At 41.0% G+C, this 23487-nt stretch overlaps 2 protein-coding genes and 1 non-coding gene across 3 annotated transcripts; 1 reads left to right on the top strand and 2 right to left on the bottom strand.

Moving 5' to 3' along the window:
* Window positions 1–3480: 3480 nt before the first annotated feature.
* LOC141437502 (uncharacterized) lies at window positions 3481–10224 on the bottom strand (the record flags this gene model as incomplete). The annotated part of the gene is given in 5 exon segments (XM_074100919.1): window positions 3481–3540; window positions 4458–4609; window positions 5834–5929; window positions 6862–7017; window positions 8760–10224. Coding segments are annotated over 5 exon segments (512 nt in total), but the record flags the coding sequence as incomplete, so codon positions are not given.
* On the top strand, window positions 9417–9579 carry LOC141437519 (U1 spliceosomal RNA). Its single transcript, XR_012452398.1, has one exon. It is a non-coding gene; the product is annotated as a U1 spliceosomal RNA (small nuclear RNA).
* A 56-nt stretch (window positions 10225–10280) lies between the features above and the next one.
* On the bottom strand, window positions 10281–21960 carry Ddx56 (putative ATP-dependent RNA helicase DDX56). The gene is made up of 10 exons (XM_074100918.1): window positions 21666–21960; window positions 21312–21536; window positions 20241–20503; window positions 17617–17877; window positions 16767–16962; window positions 16236–16385; window positions 15983–16080; window positions 13863–14004; window positions 12974–13196; window positions 10281–10492 (listed from the first exon to the last, which is right to left on the bottom strand). Exons 1-10 carry the CDS (start codon window positions 21723–21725, stop codon window positions 10377–10379), a joined length of 1734 nt encoding a protein of 577 aa, XP_073957019.1. The 5' UTR covers window positions 21726–21960; the 3' UTR covers window positions 10281–10376.
* Window positions 21961–23487: the final 1527 nt, after the last annotated feature.

Genomic DNA, 23487 nt, shown 5'->3' with positions numbered 1-23487 from the left:
CTAAACAGAATGAAGATCTTTTAACAGGATATGGCAAACAAAGCATAAAATAATGCCAGGCCATGATCACATAGGTTAAGGGAATAGCAATATAAGTAGTTTATGGTGAAACTGATGTTAATCATACTGCAGCTTAGAATGAGCTGTGAAATATAGAGCCGGCTGACGTCCGCGTTATCTTGTGACAACGGCACAACGCGTTCCTTGCAAGCCTTAAATATGGCACGAACATGCTGGCTTTCAATTTGTTGTATACCTAAAGATGATGGTGATGATGATGGGACAAGTCATTGTTATAATTAAAAATCTTTGATGAGGACTACTGCTTGTTGTTGCGTCGCTGATGCTGACATTTGATAATGATGGTGCACCTTACAACTACCTAATGAGCATCATTAGCAGATTGAATTTGCAGATTGCAACGGTTCGACGAGTCCGAGCTCAGTGCTTGATAATGTAGTTTACAAGTAGCAACTTTTCGAGTAAATTGGACTAGGAGATCAGCAAGATCGTAGCGGAGATCTTGGAACAGAGAGCTACGAAACTGCTTTAGAGTGTTACGATGTTAATGAAATCAACGATGTAGCCTATGGTGGAACTGTTGTAGCTTACGACGAGAGTCTTCTCGAGCAGGCTGACATGCGCGTGGTCGCCGGGCGCGAACACGGTGGCTTCCAGCTCGTTGTACAAGAAGACCGCGGCGGCGCTCGCGAAGACCGCCGTCGGCCCCACGCCCCACGTCTCGCCGTTGCAGCTCAACCATTTTGCTAGTGCCTCGAGGTGTGAGTCGCACAGGTCCTGCCCGATTGTCGTTTTGGGTAGAGTCCAGCAATAATGACTTTCTGACAATTAACAGGGTCAGTTTCGCCACTTTCTGTTGTTTGTGGCATTTCATGTGGATTCTGTGATGCCGTCTTCGTTTATTCGAACATTATCAACAGAGGCGGCATTACAGATATAGCTGTCACATAAAATATTAGACACTTAGTGAAGAGTGGTGAAACAGGTCCAGAAAGTATAAGGCTACAAGAAATTTATTGTCTTATTTTCTCAAAAAAAATTAACTATTAATAATCATTACTTTGGAATCAGATTGCTGCACCAATTTTTCCGCAGCAACACAAATAAGGGATCTTTATAAAAGAAAACTCTCTCTCTCAGAACTCTTTTCTGAAAGGACGGAAACGCGCATACCTAATTCTATGTCCATATGTAACCCATGTCCACGGCGGCGGTTATTGCTTACATCAGTTAATCCACCTGCTCGTTTTCGCACTATAATATAAAAAAATAATTTGGCGGCTAGCAAAGACTTCATTGGGAGTTTCTATCAGCCAATTATCAATAGCAACAACAACATATTTAGCCAGTAAAATATCTACAAATAAAGTTGATTGAAGATGGTAAAGTTTGACGGTTTGACGGTTCCTAAGCTTGAAAAACTTAATGAATATTAAATTATTATCAGGCAAGTATACTCACACAGTGTGCAGTAAAGCTTACAGATTTTCCCGCCATGCATGCGTTGCCTGTCGCATCTACGACCCATTTTGTTTCACCATTACTTGTAATTTATTTTAACATAATATGTTTTTATGTTTTTTGCTCGACTATTGTCGTTTTGTAAAACTAATTGTCATTACTGACGTAAGAATCTAGATGGTTTGTTTATTGTTAGTGTAAGCTTAGGTTGGCAAAGCGCTAGTCACAAAAAGGTTGATTGGAAAATGCATTGGTTTTAAACATTACTAGGGTTTCAGGATCTACTCCAGCTGACGCGGATTGCATGAAGCGGGTGGACGCCTATTGGAGAATAGTACGAGCGAAAATAGTATTGGAAAATAGCACCCACTCACCAGCCGTGCGCCCGCCCATGCACTTGCTCATCCAGCGTAGGTCCTAGAAGGTGCACTTTGGCTAATCTCTTCGTGAAACCAAGAGCTGCGGTTCCCTTCTGAACCCATCCACGGGGGAGTGGTGTTGGTGCTTATGTCGGTCGAAGCGGCGTCTTTAGCCCATGCAGCGCCCGTGTGCAATTATTACTTTAGCGCCATCTGGGAAGCGCGCGGTCAAAATGTAATAGGTACAAAACAAAGTGCCGCGGCCGGCGGCCCTAACACCGCTGCGCCCGTGTGCAACGCACACCCTGCACTATAGGTAAAGACGCCTCTGGGTCGATGAGTGCAAAGTCCTATAATGGCCAAGAGGGAGCAAGTGTGATATGAGCATACACAGGGGGTCTGTGAAGCTCTTCCACATAAGAGCTCCTGTGAGAGAGCCTGTGACTCCGAACCTTTTTCACGAGTAAAAAAGGGAAAGCCTGTGGTGGGAGGCAACGATACAGAACAGAGATCTGGGGACCGAAGTCCGAAGGAAGAGCGTCGGAATCAGGATTTGGAGTTTCTATATTTGCTCACTAGATGGCGCTAGGAGTCATGATATAGTGATATAGCCTGTGTCCAAAGAGGAAGGAGAGACAATCGAATTGAACCTCCTCTTTTTTAACCGACTTCAAAAAAGCAGGAGGTTCTATGTTCCAATGTTTGTATTTTTTTTTACCTGTATGTTCACCGATTATTCAGTCAATTGTGGACCGATTTTCAAAATTATTTTTTTAATCGAAAACCCTTTTGAGGTGGTCCCATTGTCTCAAAGTCAAGACCTGATGATGGAATCATAGGGAAATCGAGGGCAAACCTCAAATTTTATAGGCACACCTATGGCGAATTTGGCATTTTTAGCATTAGGATGAGCATTTACATTCAGAAAGTATCATTTGGTAACCTGGACCTAATGAAGAAGACCGTGATGACCAATGGAACTCATCAAAGCTAAGTAATGCTCGCTCGTCTATAAACGATCTTGATTAATATACCTAGATAAGCGACTAAGAAGAAGCTTTAGGTTAATGATTCTTTCGAACTGATCTGATGCTGAAGCCAGAAGATAGGCAACGGAAGTCTGTTATAAAATAAAGCAACTAAGTCGTGTTTGGGCTTATTGGAATCGTTGTGAGATGTACTTTGGCTACGAATCACTAAAAAGTGAGAAATAAAGAATTTTTTTAACAAAAAAGTAAAACCGACTCCAAAAAATAAAAAAAATAACATAAAATGGTACCAACTACAAAACCCTTGAAAATATTTTTCTAGGTACGTACTAGCTCGAAGTCGTCGACTCAGCACGACCCAGCAGGAGAGATTGAAACCCATAGAAAATATTATAATAGAAAAAGATTTTCAAGGGTTTTGTAGTCGGTACAATTTTTTGATATTTTTTTATTTTTTTGGAGTCGGTTTTACTTTTTTGTTAAAAATATTATTTGAAGTCGGTTGATAAATGAAACAGCATGATAACGATCACAAAACGCTTTATTCAGACAGATTTGGAGTATTTGTTGCGGGGCGGCGGCGCGGCGGGCACGTCGGAGTCGCTGCGGGCGCGGCGCGCGCGCGGGGGGCGCGCCGCGCGCGCCGGCGGCGCTGCAGGTAGTACCCGTAAGGACCCATCTCGCGCCGCTGCCACGGGCTCGTGGTTATCCTGGGCACAGAGTACATATATAACAGAGACACCACCTAGTACAAGCAAATGGTATCACCCTAATACTGGCTATTTTTCTTTCCTTCGATTTTCCAATAGATGGCACCAGTGAGAACACAAATAACACGATACGTATTGCCATTCCTGGGCAATGACCGGTCATCTTTATAGCACATTGTTTGTGCATTAAGGGCCGTAAGAAAGGGATTAGAAACGAGAGTCTATTAGAAGCCCGACGCCGAAGGCTTTTAATGACTCGAGTTGGTAAACCCTTATCATCACATTGCATTGCGAGGCAAAAAAAAATGAAAATTAAATTAAGTATTTTGTGTCTAAAAACTTCAGTCATAGTTCTGCAAGAGAAAGAACGCTAAGAAAACAACTGACTAAAATAATGGCTACCCGTTAATACAAGGGGGCTAGTACGAAATTCGAAAATCGAAGTTCTCGATTTTGGAATTATTCGAGCGATTCAACTGCATAATTTATCTAGTCACATTTTTTACGAATTGGCTGTAGATTTTGATGTCGTTTTAGATTATTTGTTAGAGTTCCTGTATTTCTACCGGACGCCTATTGAAAAATAGTATGAGCATCGTTAACTGCGCGCGTCGTGTGCATAGGATATATTGTACGGAGTGTACCCGCGCCAGCTAGCGTAGGGTCTGAGTAAGTTTCAGGAAGTAAGAATAAGGATATGTATTCTTGATCTTTTTGGAGGAGAAAAGTCCTCGATTGGCGATCACATACCGGAAGACGAGGCGTTGGCAGGCCTGTCAATATGTGGACTGAAAACATCGGAGTTCCTCGCACCAGATTCAAGTGGCGAGTTGTGGTTCATTGTGGCATTTTAAGGGCGAGACTTTTGTCCAACATTAGACTTCCGGTTGATGATGATTCTTGGCTTAAAAGTTTACCATATCATCAGCGGTGGGGGCTCCGGCCGGGGTCTGGTGTGGATGTAGACGGCGAGGGGAACCGCGGCGCACACCCAGAGCGCCCACTGCTGGAGGATGTACCGGCTCGCCGCTTCCGGAGGGTCCTCGAACATAACCAGCGAGTTCAGGGTCTGGGTAACAAGGAAGCTGGATAAGGTAGAGCTCAGCATACAGACTTGAGTATGGTGACGCTGGAACAACTGGATTTCCACCTGGTTGCCTAACTTTTTTTAGGCAAAGTCAGTGATGGCAAGTAATGTATGTATAGCGACGTTGGAGCCTGCCTAAGGCCACAAAACATAGTTCAGAAGTCAATCTCCTGTATGTACCTACTTCACTTTTCATACCTACGCGCGGCGGTCGCTCTAAGGTTGTCAACTATGGCTTATGCACCAAAAAACTATCGTGGCAGTGGCACTCGTATCTGTAGTTTGATTTATTGTGTGAATGAAACGGGAAGAAAGGATTTAAATAAATAAAACTAAATTTTAATTTTATTTTGTCATTGTCATATTATAAATTTGTCACAGAAAATATCTTGCGACGATTTTGTCATTGGCGAAATTCACGATTATTTAATTTAAACAACCGTCCACTGAATAGTTATAATAACTTTTTTTGTTGCTCCATTATTGCACAAAAAAGTTCACAGACGCGTGTCTCAAGCGGATGGCACTCGCGCTCGCACTGGTCCCAACCGTTCTGAGATATCGTGTCCGTGAGCAGTGTCTGCGTGTGCGTTTTTCGAGCGCACTTGTATGTAGATTGATTTCTGAACTATCTGTGTTTTGTGCTAAGGCTGTCGAAGCAGCAAGACCCGTGCTGTGCCGTGTCGAGTGGGCGCAGGCCTTAACTCACGCTTTCGTCACTCATCAGCTTACCCTATAAAAACTGACTGAAACTGATCAATTGTTGCCATACATGCTTCCGGATTGAAAGTTTCTTTGCGAACTTCTTTCCGCTGGCGTTCGTGTCGTCATAGTGTTTGTATGTTTTTATATGTTTTAGTTTTGGAATGGCTCCCACTGAAAAACAGCGTTGCGGCTTGCCGTAACATTATGCTGAGTGGGGCCTACTTTATACTATTCGATCTTATTTTTTTTATTCTTTCCATCTAATGTATTTTTATTTTTTATGTGTATCGAATATGTGTAAATAAATGTTTCTCTTTCTCTCTCTCTCTCTCAAAAAAAAATAAGGGTTGTCCATCTTGTCATTACTATACATACTGATTATGATTAGGTATGACAAGTATCTTCATCGAACATAAATGAAGATAACGACTTAATTTTTGGGAATTTAGTAACCTAAGTTCACGTAGGTAAACTATAATAAATGAATCAATATCTACTCACTTCGTCATACATGTAATCGACGAGCACTTTGACCACTCTGACCAGCACGACCCAGAAGTGGACACTGTAGATCACCATCCACACGAACAAGAGGTGCTGAGGAAAATAACTCCATCATTTCTCATCTTAATCTACCGCACTTTGGGAAACCTTTACTTTTACGAACTATTTTCCATAGTGAGGCTTTTCTAACAGGTTCTTTTCCCGCAATAATTACGCGTTCAATGAGGGCTATCGTTTTTTGTCTCACTAGATGGCGCACTGTTGCGTGAGGTTTTTAAGTATGGCTTTCAAAGTCTGTTATTACGGGCGTGAAAACAAAGTTTAGATTAAAATCATTTTAATACACCTCAAAACCGTACCATAAAAATATCGAGCATGCCACAGTGTTGCATAGTCCCCGTTTTGTTCGGAAAAAAGGGAGGACGAAGGTTTCCGAAAGACAAAACTGTCTCAAAACACAGACATTCATTGCCCCGGAACGCATATTTGCCATAATTAATTTCAGATATTGCAAAATATTCACAAAATTATTCTTATTATAAATAAACCCACGTAGCTCACCCAAAAACTATGAGATTTGACATTTCGGAGACCTCACGCTACACTAGCGCCTCTAGTGGCGAATTCATACGCGATAGCCCTCATTACGTGGGTGTACAGGTACTATCGTACTTAATAGTATTGTTGTTCTGAATAAATGTATTTTTTTGTTTAGGTGACACTATTTACCGGTCCCGATAAACCCACACAAACTCATGTCAAACTGACACGAGTTTCTATGGGCGTGTACAGTCACCAGCACCAATATCTGACACAACAAGCGTGCATAAATATCTGATACGACTCTATTTCTAGGGCCGGACGGACGTGTCAGATATTTTTGCACGCTCCTGTGGCAGATATTAATGCTGGTGACTGTACACGATATATCGGGTCGGTATTTCCATGTTGGTATTATCCGGGCTGGTAAATAGTGTCACCCCTTTGTTTGTTTAGTTTGGTATGTGATTGTGTCCAGGTGTCACCTGCAGCAGCAGCTCCCACCAGGGCACGCGCCGGAACAGGAACCGGCGGAACAGCGCCGCCAGCAGCCGGTGCACCAGCGCCGCCGCGCCCGCCGCCCACAGCAGCGTCGGCGCCGCCGACAGCGCGCTCGTGCCGCACTTCGCCCATTCGAACACCTGCGAGCCGCGTTGCTCATACTCGTACGCGTTACAGCATAGCCCTATGGGTCTCCCCAAACTTATCGACTCGGAAACTCTGTATGTCCACGCAATAAGAGAGAAAAAGACGTCGATCGGCTCGGCCGACGGGAAACATTTACCGACGGGAAGACGTCGTTCTCGCTCTTATTGCGGGGCCATAAAGCGTTTTTCGGTCGGCTAAAACCGATTCCGCGTCTACAGATGTGGGGAGAGGAGACTCTATCTCATTGGGACACCATGCCTAACCAGTCACCGCCACCAACTGTATCTGGTGTAGGTAACTGGTGGCGCAACAGCTTTGGCGGCGCAACCAGCATGGACGCGAGCATCGAGCATTCGAGCATTTCAACTGCGGCAATTTTCGTGGTAACATTTTTTAATGAATGGGGCTATAAACTTGATTATCAATTTTTTTAGACTAGGTACTTTGTCTTCTACTGGAGATAACCTGGAAACTGTAACAGAATGTTTTACCATGCCAACAAAAATCAAACGGTGTAAACGCTCAAATAATGATCTATTACTGGCAGCACTGCCATGTTGGTTGCGCTTCCACTAATGAGTACAAATCAAGTGCAGCGCAGTCGCAGTGAGCGAAATACGGACCAAATTGGCGGCGGAGCAGTGGGGGTCGCGGGAGGGAGCGTAGGAGCCAATGAGGAAGGTAGGAGCGCGCGCGCGGCCGTCACGCCATTGGCTTGTTAGTTGACAGACCTGCGCAAACGTATCCCCTCCACTAGCCACCCAGAGCTCTTTTTACATGCATTGACTTGTACGGCGCTGTATGCTTTCTCACTCGCTTGGCCGTTATTCGTTCGCATCGCACGCAGCTATGTAGCTGTGGTGCGACGACTCAAGTGTCCCTGTGACCCTGTGTTGGCTGAGTTAAGTAGGAGTAGCTTAAAGACACCACGATTGCGCGACCGGTTTGGTTGGTTGGGTAGTTGGTGTGTGTTTTGGTTGTGTGGTTGTGTCCTGATGCGATATAGCGCTAGAAGTATACTGTATAACGTAGCGTTCTTGGGCTCTCAGAGAAACCGGCGTTCCGGTAAGCACGGACGTCTTTTGACGAAAACAAGCCTAAGTGAAGTACGCGTTCGACCCAGGTAGGGAAAGGTAAGGATGCCTCAATTCGGCGGAAGCAATCATGCTCTCGGAAACCGCTCTGCTTAAAGAGACATGAGGGCATGAGAGCCAACGTGAGGGCACGCAATTCCGGCTGGCCGGAAACGTGATCTGCTACGGTGGCTTCGAGGAGTAAACATCTATAAATAATCCGGCATCAGCAGGGGAGTACGGGAAGCAGAGCCTACATTGCACGGTGTCGACGTGAGGATTGAGGAACCTCATCTCAGGACTGTCTTTGGGCGTCGCGGTGTCAATGGCAACAAGGGAACACGTGTGATTTTTAGTAGCTATACCCCTCGTGGGCTAATTCTACATACCTTGATTCCCCAAAACAGAACTGGATGTAGAAGGAGCATTTTCCACACTATAAAAAAGGGCAGCATAGGACACTAACCAACTTATGTACCTACATCTTGCATTTTTCCCGCTCCTTTCGGCTCTATTTCCTGCCTAATTAATGGCAATGAAGTTGTATGTTATTGTTTCTCCGAAAACTAGGTCGCCCAAGAAAAATATTTTAAGAAATGTTTCCGAAATTTCTTCTCCAATGTTTATCCTCACAAGTCTGGCGCCAAATTCTAATAACTTACATCGTAACTCTCATGTTGAATGTATAACCAAAGATTCTCCGGCCACATCACAAATTCGTCCAACAAAAGTTATAACAGTAGAACTGAACATTTGGCTGGTATGCTATTTTGTTTTTGTTAATTGTTTAGAAATAATGTTATGGATGTCAACATGGTTGCTGGGCCTTTTGTATAGGGTATAGGAGGTATGTGACGTGACGTGATTTAGGACATCTGAGATGTCATGATGTCATATCGTGTCACATTGGTAACTTAAGTTACTAAAAAGTTTGTAGTCTTCATAATTGGCAACACCAAAAGGATTTCACATTCTTTTCAATACTTTACTCAACTCGCTGCCCTGCTAATCTTTGAATATTATGCGTAGAGCGTTGATTAAAATGCCTTGTGCTCATCATCCCTAAACTTATTCCTCCTTTTGTTTGTGAATGTAACTAAAATAAATACTTGGCTTAAAGGGCTCACTATCCAGGCCACAAAATCTCATAAAAAAAACCTCGTTCTAAAAACCACCCCTTATCATTTTTCAACTCTGGCAACATTGCCAATACTTAATTCTCTTTTGTTACCCAACAGATGTCGCTGTCCCAAAAATTAAATGGCGCTGTTGAGATTTTTCCGCGGCCGTATATAAGGCGCGCGAGAATTCAACTTGGCATACTAACCTTGCGCAGGGTTTACCGCGATCAGGAAGGCGGTTACTCCAGGCCGGCTCCGGCCATTGCACTGCGGCTGGAATCTGCTCGCCTGTGACTATCTCTTGCGGGATACGTCGTGCGTGTAATTTTTGGTAGTTGGACTAGCGTACCGCGCGGTCCATCGTAACTTTTAACCAATTTATCCTACTCCTACCTCTTACTTATATTGCGAATATAATAACTGTATTGTATGGTGTTCACTGCGTTTTCACGGAACAACACGTGGCTATTTTTAACCCCCACAAAAAAGAGGGGTGATATAAATAAGTTAGACCGTTTGTGTGTCTGTCTGTGACATCATAGCCGGGGGCATAGATGAGAGTGGCCGGGGGGCTGAATGATTCAGGGTATTGTTTTCACAGTTTGAACTTCAATTTTAAATTTTCTTTTTCCTCTTGAAGAAATCGCTCGGCGTAAAGTTTTGTTTCCAGCGAGGAAATCAAAGAAACCATACAAAGGTACCGTTCCAACCGTACTATACCAAAGGAATCGAAAAGCTCCAAAAATGCATTGAGTTAAATGAAATATCGCTAATTTATGAATTTATGAACTAAGTAGTTGAAAAAATTATTACATGTTTGATTTTATAACACTACACAGATCTTTATTATTAAAAGTTAAAAAAAATTACAAGCTTTTATTTAGTTTCACCTGTCCCATTGTCTTTCGACCAACTTCCAGCAGTCATATTGACTTGAAACTTGGTATGAAAATGTAGTTTAGATGATAATGCAAGTACAGTCATCAATAACCTTGTATTAAAAATATTTTTTTTACAGAAACTTATTAGAAATTAACTACCATAGAAAAAGAAACAAGATAATGAACTCAACATATTTATTCACCACCAGTACTGCCCGCTACGGAACGGCGGCAAAGCTTGGGGCTGCGTGGAACAAATTCTATTTGTACACAGTAATTATATATCCGGCATTTGAGTTGGTCTTGATACTAACGCTATTAGGTGTCGCCCGTTGCAGGCGTTTTCTTGACACTTTTGACGTTGAAACTCCGGAGCGGGTTGTTTTGGCGCGCCTGAAAAAGAAAACAGTTTTAGTAGACTCCCACATAAGATCATGTCAGCCGCCTGCTCGTTTGTCCCCATCATCATCATCCCAGCCATCACAGCGGCACAGGCCTCCTCTCACAGTGAGAAGGCTTGAGCCGTAGTTCCCACGCGGGCCCAGTGCGGATTAAGAACTTCACACATACCAACGAATTGCTTCGCCGGTTTGTGCAGGTTTCCTCACGATGTTTTCCTTCACCGCTCGTGATAAATTTCAAATGTGATTTCGCAAATGAATTTCATAAAACTCAAGAGGTGCGAGCCGGGGTTTGAACCCACGATCCTCCGCTTGAGAAGCGATAGGTTAAACCACTAGGCCACGACGGCTCTCCTCCTATCATATAAAAAATAATAATAAAGATAAGGTAGGTAGGTACGGGCCTCCTCTCAGAATGAGAATGCTTAGATTGTTCCCACGCGAGCCCAGTGCGGATTGGGCACTTTACACACACCATTGAATCGTTTCGCAGTTTTGTCCACGGTTCCTCAAGATGTTTTCCTTCATCGCAAAGCTCGTGGTCGGGCATGAATTTCGAAAAACTCGGAGGCGTGAGCCCGGATTTGAACCCACGCTCTATGTGAGAGGCCATCATAGGTCACACCACTAGACCACAGATTACTAATAAATAATGTACCATCAGATAATTTGTGTCCCTATTGTAAATTCGTACAGTAAAGTGCAAAAATATCTATCTATTCGAACCACTCATATATAGTTACAACGGTCTTGTTACATCGAAATAAGAGCATGTTACATATTTTTGAAACATTGGGTACATTACTATCGTACATTCTAGGTCGATAAATACTCTGTCGCAGTCACCTGCGTTAATATCTGCCACAGCGGAGCGTGCAAAGATATCCGACACGTCCTACCGGCTCTAAAAATAGTCGTATGAGATATTTATGCACGTTTTGTTGTGTCAGATATTGGTGCTGGTGATTGGCATATGTATGATCAACATGGAAAGAGATTTCTCGTGTGGTAAACAAGGGTGATCTGATCTACATAATCAACCGCACCCAAAACTATTATCAAAAACATTCCCTAAAGCTCGATGTTTAGGAATTATTGTTAATTTAGTCTGGCAACATCGGCCAATCTCTCATACAGTAACTCACTCGTACATCCCTTAATTTTGTTCCATTCATTCAGGAAAAAGTTCAGTTCAGATCGACTTTTACTCTCTCTTCCTGAAGTACCTCCTAGCACGTTGTGCTAAACCTTTCCAAATTTTCTATTTTTCTCAGAGTTCTTGTGAGTTGTGTCTGCCTTCTGCATTTTTTACTATATTTTAATCAAATTTGTGACGTATAAACTGACGGACAAGGTGTACCACAAAAAACATTACATCCTGAAGACAAGCGGCGTCGCTCAACGTGGGCAGTCTCTGATAACACCCTACACCTGACTGGACGCAAGCGTTTAGGGGCATACATGTCCAAATTCAGAAAGTCCAGGTGTCACATTGTCCATGGTCAAAAGTCCGAAGGTTATTAATGCCTTAATGTCGGATAGTCCATATGTCCGAGAGTCCAGGTGTCACATTGTCCATTGGCAAAAAGTTCGAAGGTTATAATGCCTTAATGTCAGATAGTCCATATGTCTGAGAGTCCAGGTGTCACATTGTCCATTGTCAAAAAGTTCAAAGGTTAATGCCCTAATGCTCGGATAGTCCATATGTCCGAGAGTCCAGGGGTCTCACTCATTCTAATTTGGTTTTGTTAACACCTATTGCAATCAATTGTTTTCGACTCGATCGCCTTTACTGTCAATTCAATAAGAGCTGCCACCACGTAGACAATACGATAACGATATGGAAAGAGAATGTAGAATGAGCCCCAGTTCATCTGCATGACTGGATCAGCTGGTCAATTCTTGTCGACTCGACATGCATGTACGAAGCATCATAGATGCATCTGGATCTTACTGAGAATGGGTCTCTCAGGGTGTTAGATAACAGACTGGAATAATGCAGATGAGGCAATCTAGCTCTTTAATCTAATCAGTATTCATACATTCAATTAGCTATGTTAGTTATCATATTTTATACAATGAGACATTATGGGATTTCAGGCCCTTCAGAACTAGGACGTTTAATCCTTCGGACTTTTTGAGTATGGACTTTTTGACGCTAGGACTTTCAGACACTAGGATGTTTCATCCTTCGGGACTTTTTGACGGACTTTTTGACGCTAGGACTTTCAGGCCACTATACGTTAGTCCTTCGGACTGTTGACCCCTTAGGGACTTTTTGGACCATGGCTTTTTGACGCTAGGACTTTTAGACACTAGACGTTCCATCCTTCGGACTTTTGACCATGACAATGTGACCCTGGACTTTCTGACATTTGACATTATTGCCCCTAAACGGACCGCAAGTACGATTGTCTTCTATCGCTTGAGCCGTTTTCTGTTCCTTAACACTCGACTTTCACAAAAGCCTCACCTGATACTTGTGCCTCTTCGCGCTCCCGAACCCCTGCCTCCGCTTCTTCTGCGGCGCCGGCGCCCTCCGCCGCCTCCGCATCAGCCTCGGGCTCCTCAGTCCTCAGCGCAGCGGGCAGCAGGTACTCGGGCACGTGCGCCAGCTGCGGCTGGACCCTCACCGTGTGGAGAGCCTTGTCTCTTCGCAGCGCGGCCAAGTCCGTTGGGTTCTCCTCAAAATAGCCCTGCGGCGGGATTCAAGTCAGTTATGGCTGGGTGAAGCAGGTATGTGCGGTTGGGAGGGTGTTCAGAGAGAAGATTAGACAAATCATCATGGTGATTATGTGAATCATTTGTCATCATGCGAGTTTTATTCTTAAAAAAAAAGTTTTCTATATCTCGAAGATGCGGCACAGGGCCATATCCTATCCCTACACTGTCGTATATTTCCTACATCATCGAATCATTTGTTCCTTCGCTAAGAGCTTTGCTCGGGCTAAAACTGGATAATAAGCGTTTTCCCAGAGATAAGACCAAGCTAGATCGATTTTTCATCGCCGAAAACCCCCACATACCAAATTTCATCGAAATCGTATATATATATATATATATATGCCCTCTGCGACCTCGCTTCTCAAAGCAAGCACGAACAAACCCAATTAAAGACGACGACGTATAACAGCGGAGTAATGTAAAACGATACAGATGTCTGCACAGTATCGCCTGAATTGTTTAATTTAGACATCGTGATGAATTGAAAATACAAACTGAAATATAGATGCACAGAAAAACCAGAAAAATAAGACCATCACTGGGAATCGAACTCAGGTCCAAAATTTGGAATTGAAATAAAAAATACAAAAAGATTCCAAAAAACCAATCTTAATCGTGATGAATTCCAAAGAACTTACCTGCAGTTTTTTGCAGTTGAGCAGCTCTTGCTTGATCTCTTTGAGCCTAGCTTCGCGCACCGCGATGCGGGTGACGGCGCGCCACGCGTCTCGCGACCGGTAGCGGAACCCTTCCACCTCTTCCAGCGCGAACTCGTACTTCCTGGGGGCAAGAAGTTACAAAACCGTACACAATAAGGTAATCAATAATGCACGAATCAAAATACTTATTTTTCTTAAATTTAATAGCTAGGGGCCATCCATAATGTACCAATACATCCCCTACGCTCTTGTCGGTAGAGTAACCGCCACTCCGCACGGTCTTCGGCCAGCTGTTTGACTTCTTGATACGACACAACGGTTTAGGGTCACATTCGCAAATTGTTCCTTTGTCCCTTTCGCAAACTGTCCCTTTCATAAATGTCCCATTCCCACGGCCCTTCACAAAATTCCGTTTCGCAGTGTCCCATTCGCAAAATGTCCCGTGTAAGCCATAGGTTTCACGATAAAGTCGCGATCAAATCTTTTGGGGCTCTTCGTTTACTTCTGCTGTCTATGCCTAGCTCACTATACTATTTATTGTGGCGGTCAATAGCAGGAAAATCGTTAAGGGACGTTTTGCATTTGTGATATTTCGCATACGGGACGTTTTACAAAAGGGGCATTATGCAGCGGGGACGTTCAGCGACAGGGGTTTTTATAGAAGGGACATTTTGCGAAAGGGATGGGACGTTTTGAAAAAGGGATGTTATGCGAATGGGATTTTTTTGCATAAGCGGCCGTTTGCAAAGAAGAGGTTTTGCGGATGGGACGTAATTATGGTGGAGGGACGTTTTGCGAATGGTACATTATGCGCCCAAACCAGATTCAAGAATTTAAATTCAAATGGTTAAAGCTGCGGTTAAACGCTAGTAATAATATAAATTTATCTTAGACACAAGACATTTAGACATTTATACAAACAAGCACAGAATTCCAAAATTAAATAACCTAGCCAATATAAAAAGATAGAATTCGAGTTACAACAGGGTAACAAGGAGTGGTCTGGGAACATACTTAATATTAAACACACAATATTAAAAAGATTTAGCCTTCAAATTGTTCCTTCTTTATTATCACCAGAATATAACCGTGTCACACTCTCCTTTCTACATACAGCAATGCACTAGGGCGCTTTTCCAGATATTACAATATCAATATCACACAGCATATATGCTGCAGCTAGGCTTGCGGGTAAGTTTTTCCAGTTGTTCTCGAAAACTTGTCAGTCCTGTTGTATAGTGACATTCTTCGGGCTTGAGTTACACGTAGTTTGGAGGTCTCCCGCTAGCGAGAAACCGTATTCTTGGGTGTACTACAATAATCTCAAGAATATGGTAGCCCCCCGTGAGAGACCTGACTTCGCTAGAGTCGCCAGTTGTCGCTTGACGCAAGTAGTGTCGCTCGAAGATGTTTTCTTTTTTTATCACATTCAGTGTCAAGAACCTGACAATGGGGTTTTCAGTTTTCGCCACAAAGTGAAAAAATGCTGCTTCTGCTTACGAGCGTAACGCGTAGCAATATGTTGTCGCGAATGTGTTATACACAAATAGGCTAGCGTTAGATCACAATCAACAATCACGCCTGATGGTTACCAAAGATGTGTACTAAGAAGGAGCACCCTTGCTAATTTGAAGACGGCCAGATTGTAGCGATCAGAGAACACGCCTCAACTGTTCAGGTAATAAAGCAGGAGCGAAAGCGCTTAGTGCAAATTACCCCGTTTCACCATCCATTGATTAAATGTATTTGATGGTTAAATGTTATGCCGTCTCTGTTTGTTTTGTTCGAATAGACGGAGACAGCATCACATTTCTATCCGTCAAATAAAATTAATCAATGGGTGTTGAAACAGCCCCCTAATCTCGCATTACATTCACTTCTCATTCTACAATGTATAAGAAATATTTCAATTAGGTTATTTCAACTAAAGATCCTCGTAAGTGATACACATGCAAACGTGGTCACTGCGTCTGCGTAACAGTAGCTAGTATAACCACAGATCCGATATAGTGGTAACCCTCATGTTTTGACACTAGAATCCATTTGGTCAACTAGTTTTTCTGTAAACAAAGTATTTTTCCTAAAATATCGATACTTACTGTAAAACTTTCTGTCCATTTACTCCACTTGATAGGTGTTCTTCAACCGCGTCCATCAGAGGCTTCTCTCGTATCGACACAAACGACAGCACTGAACCCTGTTTTAAACAAAATAAAAGATAAGTATCCGGCTCGAAGGACCATTGCCATAAAAAAAAATACTATTTCACACATTGTCTTTCTGTTAACTAGACGATATCGATAATTGAAGTTAATTGTACTGCAATTTAAAAAAAAAACATTTGTATCTTACAGAGTTATTGCCTCTGGCTGTCCGTCCAGCTCTGTGTACGTAGGAGTTGACATCAAGAGGGAAGTCGAAGTTGATCACGTTGGACACGTGTTGGAAGTCGATGCCGCGCGACACGCCAGACTCTTTGTCACGTTTACGCTTCGAAGCTTGCTGTAACAAAGAACAATATCTATATTTTCTTAAAGAGATAGTCTTGACGACATCATGGAATTGACTCATCGACATCTAAGCCCAGCTATAATCAAGCCAATCAAGTAATATATTTTATTTTATCTTTATCAACTCCAGCCTACACAGATCCCCCGTTGTTGGGCACAGGCCTCTCAATGTTTGGGCTGCATGTCCTGCGATGGTGTAGTATGGATTAGTAACTTTACACACCATTGAACTGCTTTACATTCAAGACCCACATCCCTCTAGCCTGCACATTTTGTTCAAGTAGCTGGCGCACACCCATCACACAACATAACAAAATATTACACAAGCATACAAGCTAATTACTGTAGAAAAAATCGAAGCTTCTCGACTCACCTTCTTTTTCTTCTGCCGCTCCTCAATAGGCAGTATGCCCCCATCAGGCTTCTCCAAAGCCTTCTCGTCAGACGCCACGATGATCTGGTAACGGCCGCGGTTGAACTGGTCCACGGAGAGACACCGCACCGCGGCCGGCAGCTCCGAGTTAAGGACGCAAGAGCCTATTTTGAACTGCTCTAGGTATAGCTTTAGCCTGCAAAAAAGATGTAATGTCATACTTTTAAGATGTGAATTTGAGATGCCTTAAAGTTGTTGGTTTATTTATTTAAGGAACAGTTACAACTTATGGTATGGTAAATGGGACATTGTCAAATTATGTGCAGATAAACTTCCAGTAACAATAATTTCTTTATTTGAATAAGCGACAAACTATAGCATAATTGACAATTACATTTGGAATGTAGAATAAGATAAACGTACGAGTGCTCGTCACTGTCCCAATAGTTGGAATCTAAAATCTTATGGCATTTAAATAAGAGATGACAGCAGGGTGTCGTCTATTGGGCATTAGCGTGTCGAACTCTCGGACGTTTACTTCCTTTTGAAATCTAATACCTTTAAACGAGCAATTCTTATATTTCGGGGATCTCGGAAACGACTCCAACGATTTCGATGAAATTTGGTATTAGGGGTTTTCAGGGATGAAAAATCGATCAACCTTGGTCTTATCTCAGGGAAAACGCTGGTTACAGAGTTTTAGCCCGAGCGCAGCTCGGTCGCCCAGGCACTTTCTAATATAATGGTCAGTAAGAGCTGCAGTCTCAAAACGAGTGGCCCTGCACGAATTTTCACAATAACCAAACTAAAGTTCAGTGTCAAAAGCTACATCTAAGCTTTGTCTACTTACTTGTAGCATCTATCAACGGTCCTCACAAAAATGATACTCTTCCCTCTAACAAGGTTCAGTTTCAACAGGGCATACAAAATGGCAGCTTTATCATCTTCCTCGGAGAATATGTGGTAATGTTGTAACTGTGATGATGGCGCCAGCTCTGGTTCCTCCAGTTTAAGGGTCACAGGATTCCGGAGAACGATTTTCTTGAGGCTCAAGACGTCATCTGATAAAGTTGCTGAAGCGAGCACTGCTTGATAGATCTTTGGTAAATGGCTGTAAAAACAAATTATTTATAACTTACTGACTTTTTAATTACAAATAAGGAGGTACACAAGCAAGCGAGTCAACTGATAGTAACTGATCAACATCACTCATGAGAAACAGCAATCTCAAAAGTAGTTAGTCTGTTGCCACCCTTTAAAGGAATAAATATATTCGATTCTCATACACTTGAGACCCAACACAATAATACAACTTACAATATATGACTTTACTAGCTTTTGCCCGCGGCTCCGCCCGCGTGGTATTCGGTTATCGCGCGCTGTTCCCTCGGGAACTGTGCATTTTTCCGGGATAAAAAGTAGCCCATAGGCATAGATGTCACTTTCTGGCCCATAAACTATCTCTATGCCAAAAATCACGTCGATCCATCGCTCCGTTACGGCGTGAAAGACGGACAAACACAAACATACAAACACACTTTCGCATTTATAATATTAGTATAGTAAGTATAGTATGGATAGAACATCATAAGTAAGGAGTAAATTACAGGTAGGTATAAATTATTTACACCACAGGAACACTAACAAAAGTACCTATGTAAAAAAAATAGCTTAATTAACAAATAACACTAAAACTTAATCATCAAAAACCTAACCACAATACTCATGCAGAACTAATATGACAGTTTTGTATCTAAACATAATCTGTGGATGCAAACTGCCTTCAGAATCTGAAGTTCAGATGCTCTACGCGGCATCTTTTATTGTATAGTATTATGTTCATGGTTGTATAATACCACAGAATAGATAATAATACAAGTGTAATACAGATGATGAACGTAGCTTTCAACCAAAGCTTTAGACGAGATGTTTCAGCGTCATCACTTGGAACTTGGAAGTTTAAGAGATCTTGCGCGGAGGAGAAACCATACAGTTGGGTTTTATTTTTATTTCTTTCGCAATTGTATGATAGCCCCCCGCGAAAGACCTGAGTTTGCCGTAACTTGAAGACTGCAGATGTGATTCTCAGCAACTGGAGTTGCCACAGTTAGCAGCATGCTGAAGCCACTGTTTCAGATTGTTTTTTTGTATTGTCACAAAAAAACACTAGAATACATTTATTCCCCTTAACCCCTTCCCTCTTAACTTCCTCCCTCTTTTCCTCTTTCTCTCTCTTTTCTCTTTTTCTTCTTTTTTCATTTCTCTCCTTCTTTCTTTCCTCTTCCTTCTTAACTTGAAGCTTGCCAATGTGATTCCCAGGAAATGGAGTTGACACAGTTGGCAGCATGCCGCAGCCAGGGTTAGTGATCCCGCACTAGGAGAGAAACCTTTTTCATGCGGGGAATAATATTCGCATGAAGAAGGTATCCCTTAGTGAAAGATCTACGTCGGACAGCCGGTGATCGCAGCGCTAGCAAAATAGTGAAGTGGAGAAAGAGATTGCACCTTCAGAATTATACTAGCTTAATTCGACATAACCCCATTTTTTAACTATACTTGGTTGTTTTGGTACAAAGTTTATTATTGAAATGAAAACATCAAATTGAGTCAGTTTCAATCTGTGGGTGCAAAATATCATGTCATAAATACATTAATATTTGAAAAATTTGCACAAACGGAATATTAAAAGTCATCCTTTACCTTCTAACAGCGCTTACTATAATCCTTATCCTAACTAATATTAGAAATGTGAAAGAGAGTTTGTTTCTTTCTTTATAATATTAACTATTTATAATATTAAAGTTTTATTTATCCTAGCCAAGCAACGTTCCTAGAAGCAAATAATAAAACAGATGTATGAAAAATATGAATGTTTGTTCCGAATCTTAGGTGTTAAGATGTATTTAAGTATGTATCTATCTATTTAAAACTGCATACAGGAGACAGAATTTTGTACTGACCATGTACTGACAACTTAGCACAAAAAATAAACAAACTATGCAAAAAGTGCACATAAATAAAAAATATTAATAAAGTCAAATTTTAAGTTAAGTGAGAACTTGTGCAGAATTAACATGTATGGTCATGATCACTAATTTGGGACCCATCTTGTGAAAAAGTCCTTTGAATTGTCATATTCAATATTAAGTGGGTCCCAAATTAACGATTGTGACTGAACAACAGTAGTTCAATTCACATACAGATACATAGGTATCACAGGGCCAGATAGCTAAATAAAATCATTTACCATGAAAAAACATTTTTACTTAAAAAAATTAAATGCTCTCAAAAAAAATTTTTTTTTTGGCTACTATCCAAGTAAAGCAGCAACTTGTCCTCCCAATATTTTAATGCATCTACCAGGGGCATGATCACCAGCAGCTCTTATGAAAGGTAAAATTGCATTCATCCCATAGAAAGCATGTCTAAAGGTTAGAAAAATATTAATTAATAAAAGAAATGTACCATATTTACCCCAACAACTCTTTGATTTCGTCTTCATATCCAAAGGAGAACACCAGGTCAGCTTCATCAACAACCAACATTGCCAAATCATCCTTTAGCCTCATGTTATTGGCCTTCAAGTGTGCCAGAGCCTTGGACGGAGTTGCCACAACTATGTCTGGTTTGTCTGAGAGCAGTGCTTTTTGTGTTTGCATGTCTCCATTGGCTGAGATGTCTATACAACGAACTTCTCTTGCACATTTGAGAGTTAAATCTGCTATTACTGATGTTATCTAAAAATTTATATAATTTTATTTAAAATCGAAATTTACATAACATTTCAATGGTTGTTCCCTGTGCCTAAAAGGCAAATATTCAAGAGTCCCGTTGTGCTCAAGGATCAGGACTAGATATCCGCACACAGCGGAGTGTATTCTCTGTTAATTGCACAACAGAAACTCAGGGTTTGACTAAAGCAAAGAAGGTCCAGACTACATAGGTTAGGTTCGGTTAGGTTAGGTTAGTGTTAAAGTTATATATGGGACCCCCTTTGCTTTAGGCGAACTGAAACTCAGCACACAATGGTTAACTGGCAGCACGCAATGATCAGAGAAAATGCTCGCCGTTCCACTGCCCGCGGCCGTGTAGTTGACGCCTAACGCACAAATTAGGTTTTAACCTAAAAAGCTTTAACCTAAGCTAGATTAGGTTAAAGCTTTGGTATCTGTGTAATTAGGTTATGTAATTTGCTATTTGTCTAATTTGCATGCTAGCCCTGCATATTTCAGTTAGAGACATCAATGTTTGACTTATTGAGGCGTCCTTGTGGGGATTTGTAGCAGATAATTTGCAATTGGCATAGCAATATGACAAAGGGGGAGCTAAAAATTATCAAAATTGATGTGAAGTAAGATAACGATGGCCTAATTATCTGAATGAAACGTGTAGCGTCACCACACGTTGAGTCTCAGCGAAAATTAACCCTAGGCTAGGCATGTTGCATCTTAGACAAATGTTGACTGACTACATAACCTAGTTTGACCTAAATAGACCATGTGGCCAATAATTAAGTAAGAAATAAAAATATTAAGATAAACTTGCCTGTCCACAGAGCTCCTTACTAGGGGATAAAATAAGGGCTCGGATACATTGATGCTTGCTTGTGTTGTTTAAATGTAAAATCTTCTGTATGACAGGAATGGTAAACGCAGCAGTCTTCCCCGAGCCCGTCCGAGCTCTCATGAGCACGTCTTTGCCTTCTAATAATAAGGGAATCGCTGTTTCCTGAATCAGCGTGGGTTCTGACCACGCTAACTGCGCTACAGCCTAAAAAGCAATTTTATGTCCATATTGTATTGTTCTTCCTGGTGGTATTGAATTGTATGAATTTTAAGTAAACCAACTATTAGTTGGTCGATTTAATATTACTTTTAGTTAAAACTAGCACTAATTTACCTTAATTATTCTGTCGTCCAGCTCCATTTCGTGAAACATAACCTTCTTTTCTTCACCCATGTTAATTTGTGTTTTATACTTTTATAGAAATCTTTAATAATAAATAGATCTTGTTTTCTCTTAACTATATTAGGGTCAGTCAGTGTTTATAGAATTGAAACAAATATTTTCTAAATCACTGACTTATGAAATAGAAAACCTCACCATAGGTACAATACGCCGCCATTTAGTGAATGAAATGAACGCGTGGACGCACGGCTGCGGCAGTTGCGGCACGCCCTTGCGCGCGATGCGACGCGTGTTCACTAGTGTTGCCAAATCACTAAAACCAAAAATATTCGGAATATCTGGAAAAAGCGCCAATATTTGAATTAATGTTGTCTACGAACAAATAATAAGTAATTATTAGTTCGTAGATTTATTATTTGTTATTAATTATTATTTGTTCGTACATTGATGTTTTTAAAATCTCTACCGGGTGGGCCTTTTACAGGAGCAAAAATTAAAACATAGGTTCTGCTACTCTAATGAAACTAACTAATTTAGTTCTGCAACTTTAAAAAAATGAGTAACTTTATCATTAGTTTATTCCAAACCAATTAAATTCAATGTACGGCATCCAATTTCCTAAATGGGTAAAATGACATCGCCTGTCACTTATCAAAATTACGGATTACACAATACATTGCTTATCAAATAAAACTTAAATCTATTATAAAAACACTATACAAATTATTTTCAAAAGTTGTGGAACTAAATTAATTAAGTTGTGGAAGCCTTGTGGAAGCTGTGGTTTAATTTTTTTGCTCCTGTTACAGGAAATCATAATACAAATGAAATCACTTAATTAGCGGTAAAAAATTGTAAAAGCAATAGAAAAAAAAGAGCCTTTATAATTTACGTATTTTTAAGCGTGAGAATGGAATGAAACGTGTTAGTAATAGAGTACTGTTTACATGTAAACACGAGTATAAAATTACATAAACCTGAATTATTTACATTTTTCATTTATCTACTACTTAAGTATAAACACTACTAAAAGCTAATACATCTTTTGTAAAACCAAATGTCAGTTTTTTTTTTACTTAATTATTTACTCGGATGCGGCAAAAAAGTTCACATAAAGTATCAACTCTGATTATAGGATGTCAATCTTTTGAATAGATAACAATCTTTAATCCACCTAGTCCATCATAGTTTTTTAAATTTTTAGAGTTAAGTTTTTAACGTAAAACCAGGTTTTAAAATAAAACGGACCCGTCATTTCCTGTGGGTGTAGTTTAAAGTCACTAAGAAGAGACCTGATCTGATGTGATGTGAGTGAGGGTGGACAACAACGCTCTCTATTGCCAACTACGAACTTTGAAGTCCAGCACTGCAGCATTTTTTCAAGAAAATCGTTATGAAGGTTGACTACTTACTGATTCTCAACCGACACTCACGATTACTCTATCAAGAGTGCAGCAACTAGAAATGTTTGAATATTTTATTTTAAGTGAATTTATGTATCATATTAAGACTATACTTCGATTTATTTAGCATTCGAAAGAAGGTGAAGTGATCTTGACATGTTTTTTTATTGAAAAGTAAGTCGCAGCAAATATGTAACAATTAGAAAGACATACGATCATTTACTTACATTAGTTCTGAAAATAAAGATATTTGTTTCTCTAATCAGCGTCAATCCATAACGTCGGCTACTGTATCATAAGGTTTAGTGACTGTTTTTTAAAAAAAAAATGTTTCTCAATAAAAAGACTCGTCAAGATTGTTTACCGTTTTTCTAATGCAAAAAAAAACTAAATATAAATGGATCCATTAC

Source organism: Choristoneura fumiferana, chromosome 17 (assembly GCF_025370935.1).
Source record: "Choristoneura fumiferana chromosome 17, NRCan_CFum_1, whole genome shotgun sequence".
Lineage (NCBI taxonomy): Eukaryota > Metazoa > Arthropoda > Insecta > Lepidoptera > Tortricidae > Choristoneura > Choristoneura fumiferana.
The sequence above is the reverse complement of the archived record's forward strand: the minus strand, read 5'-3'. Positions and strand labels throughout refer to the sequence as shown.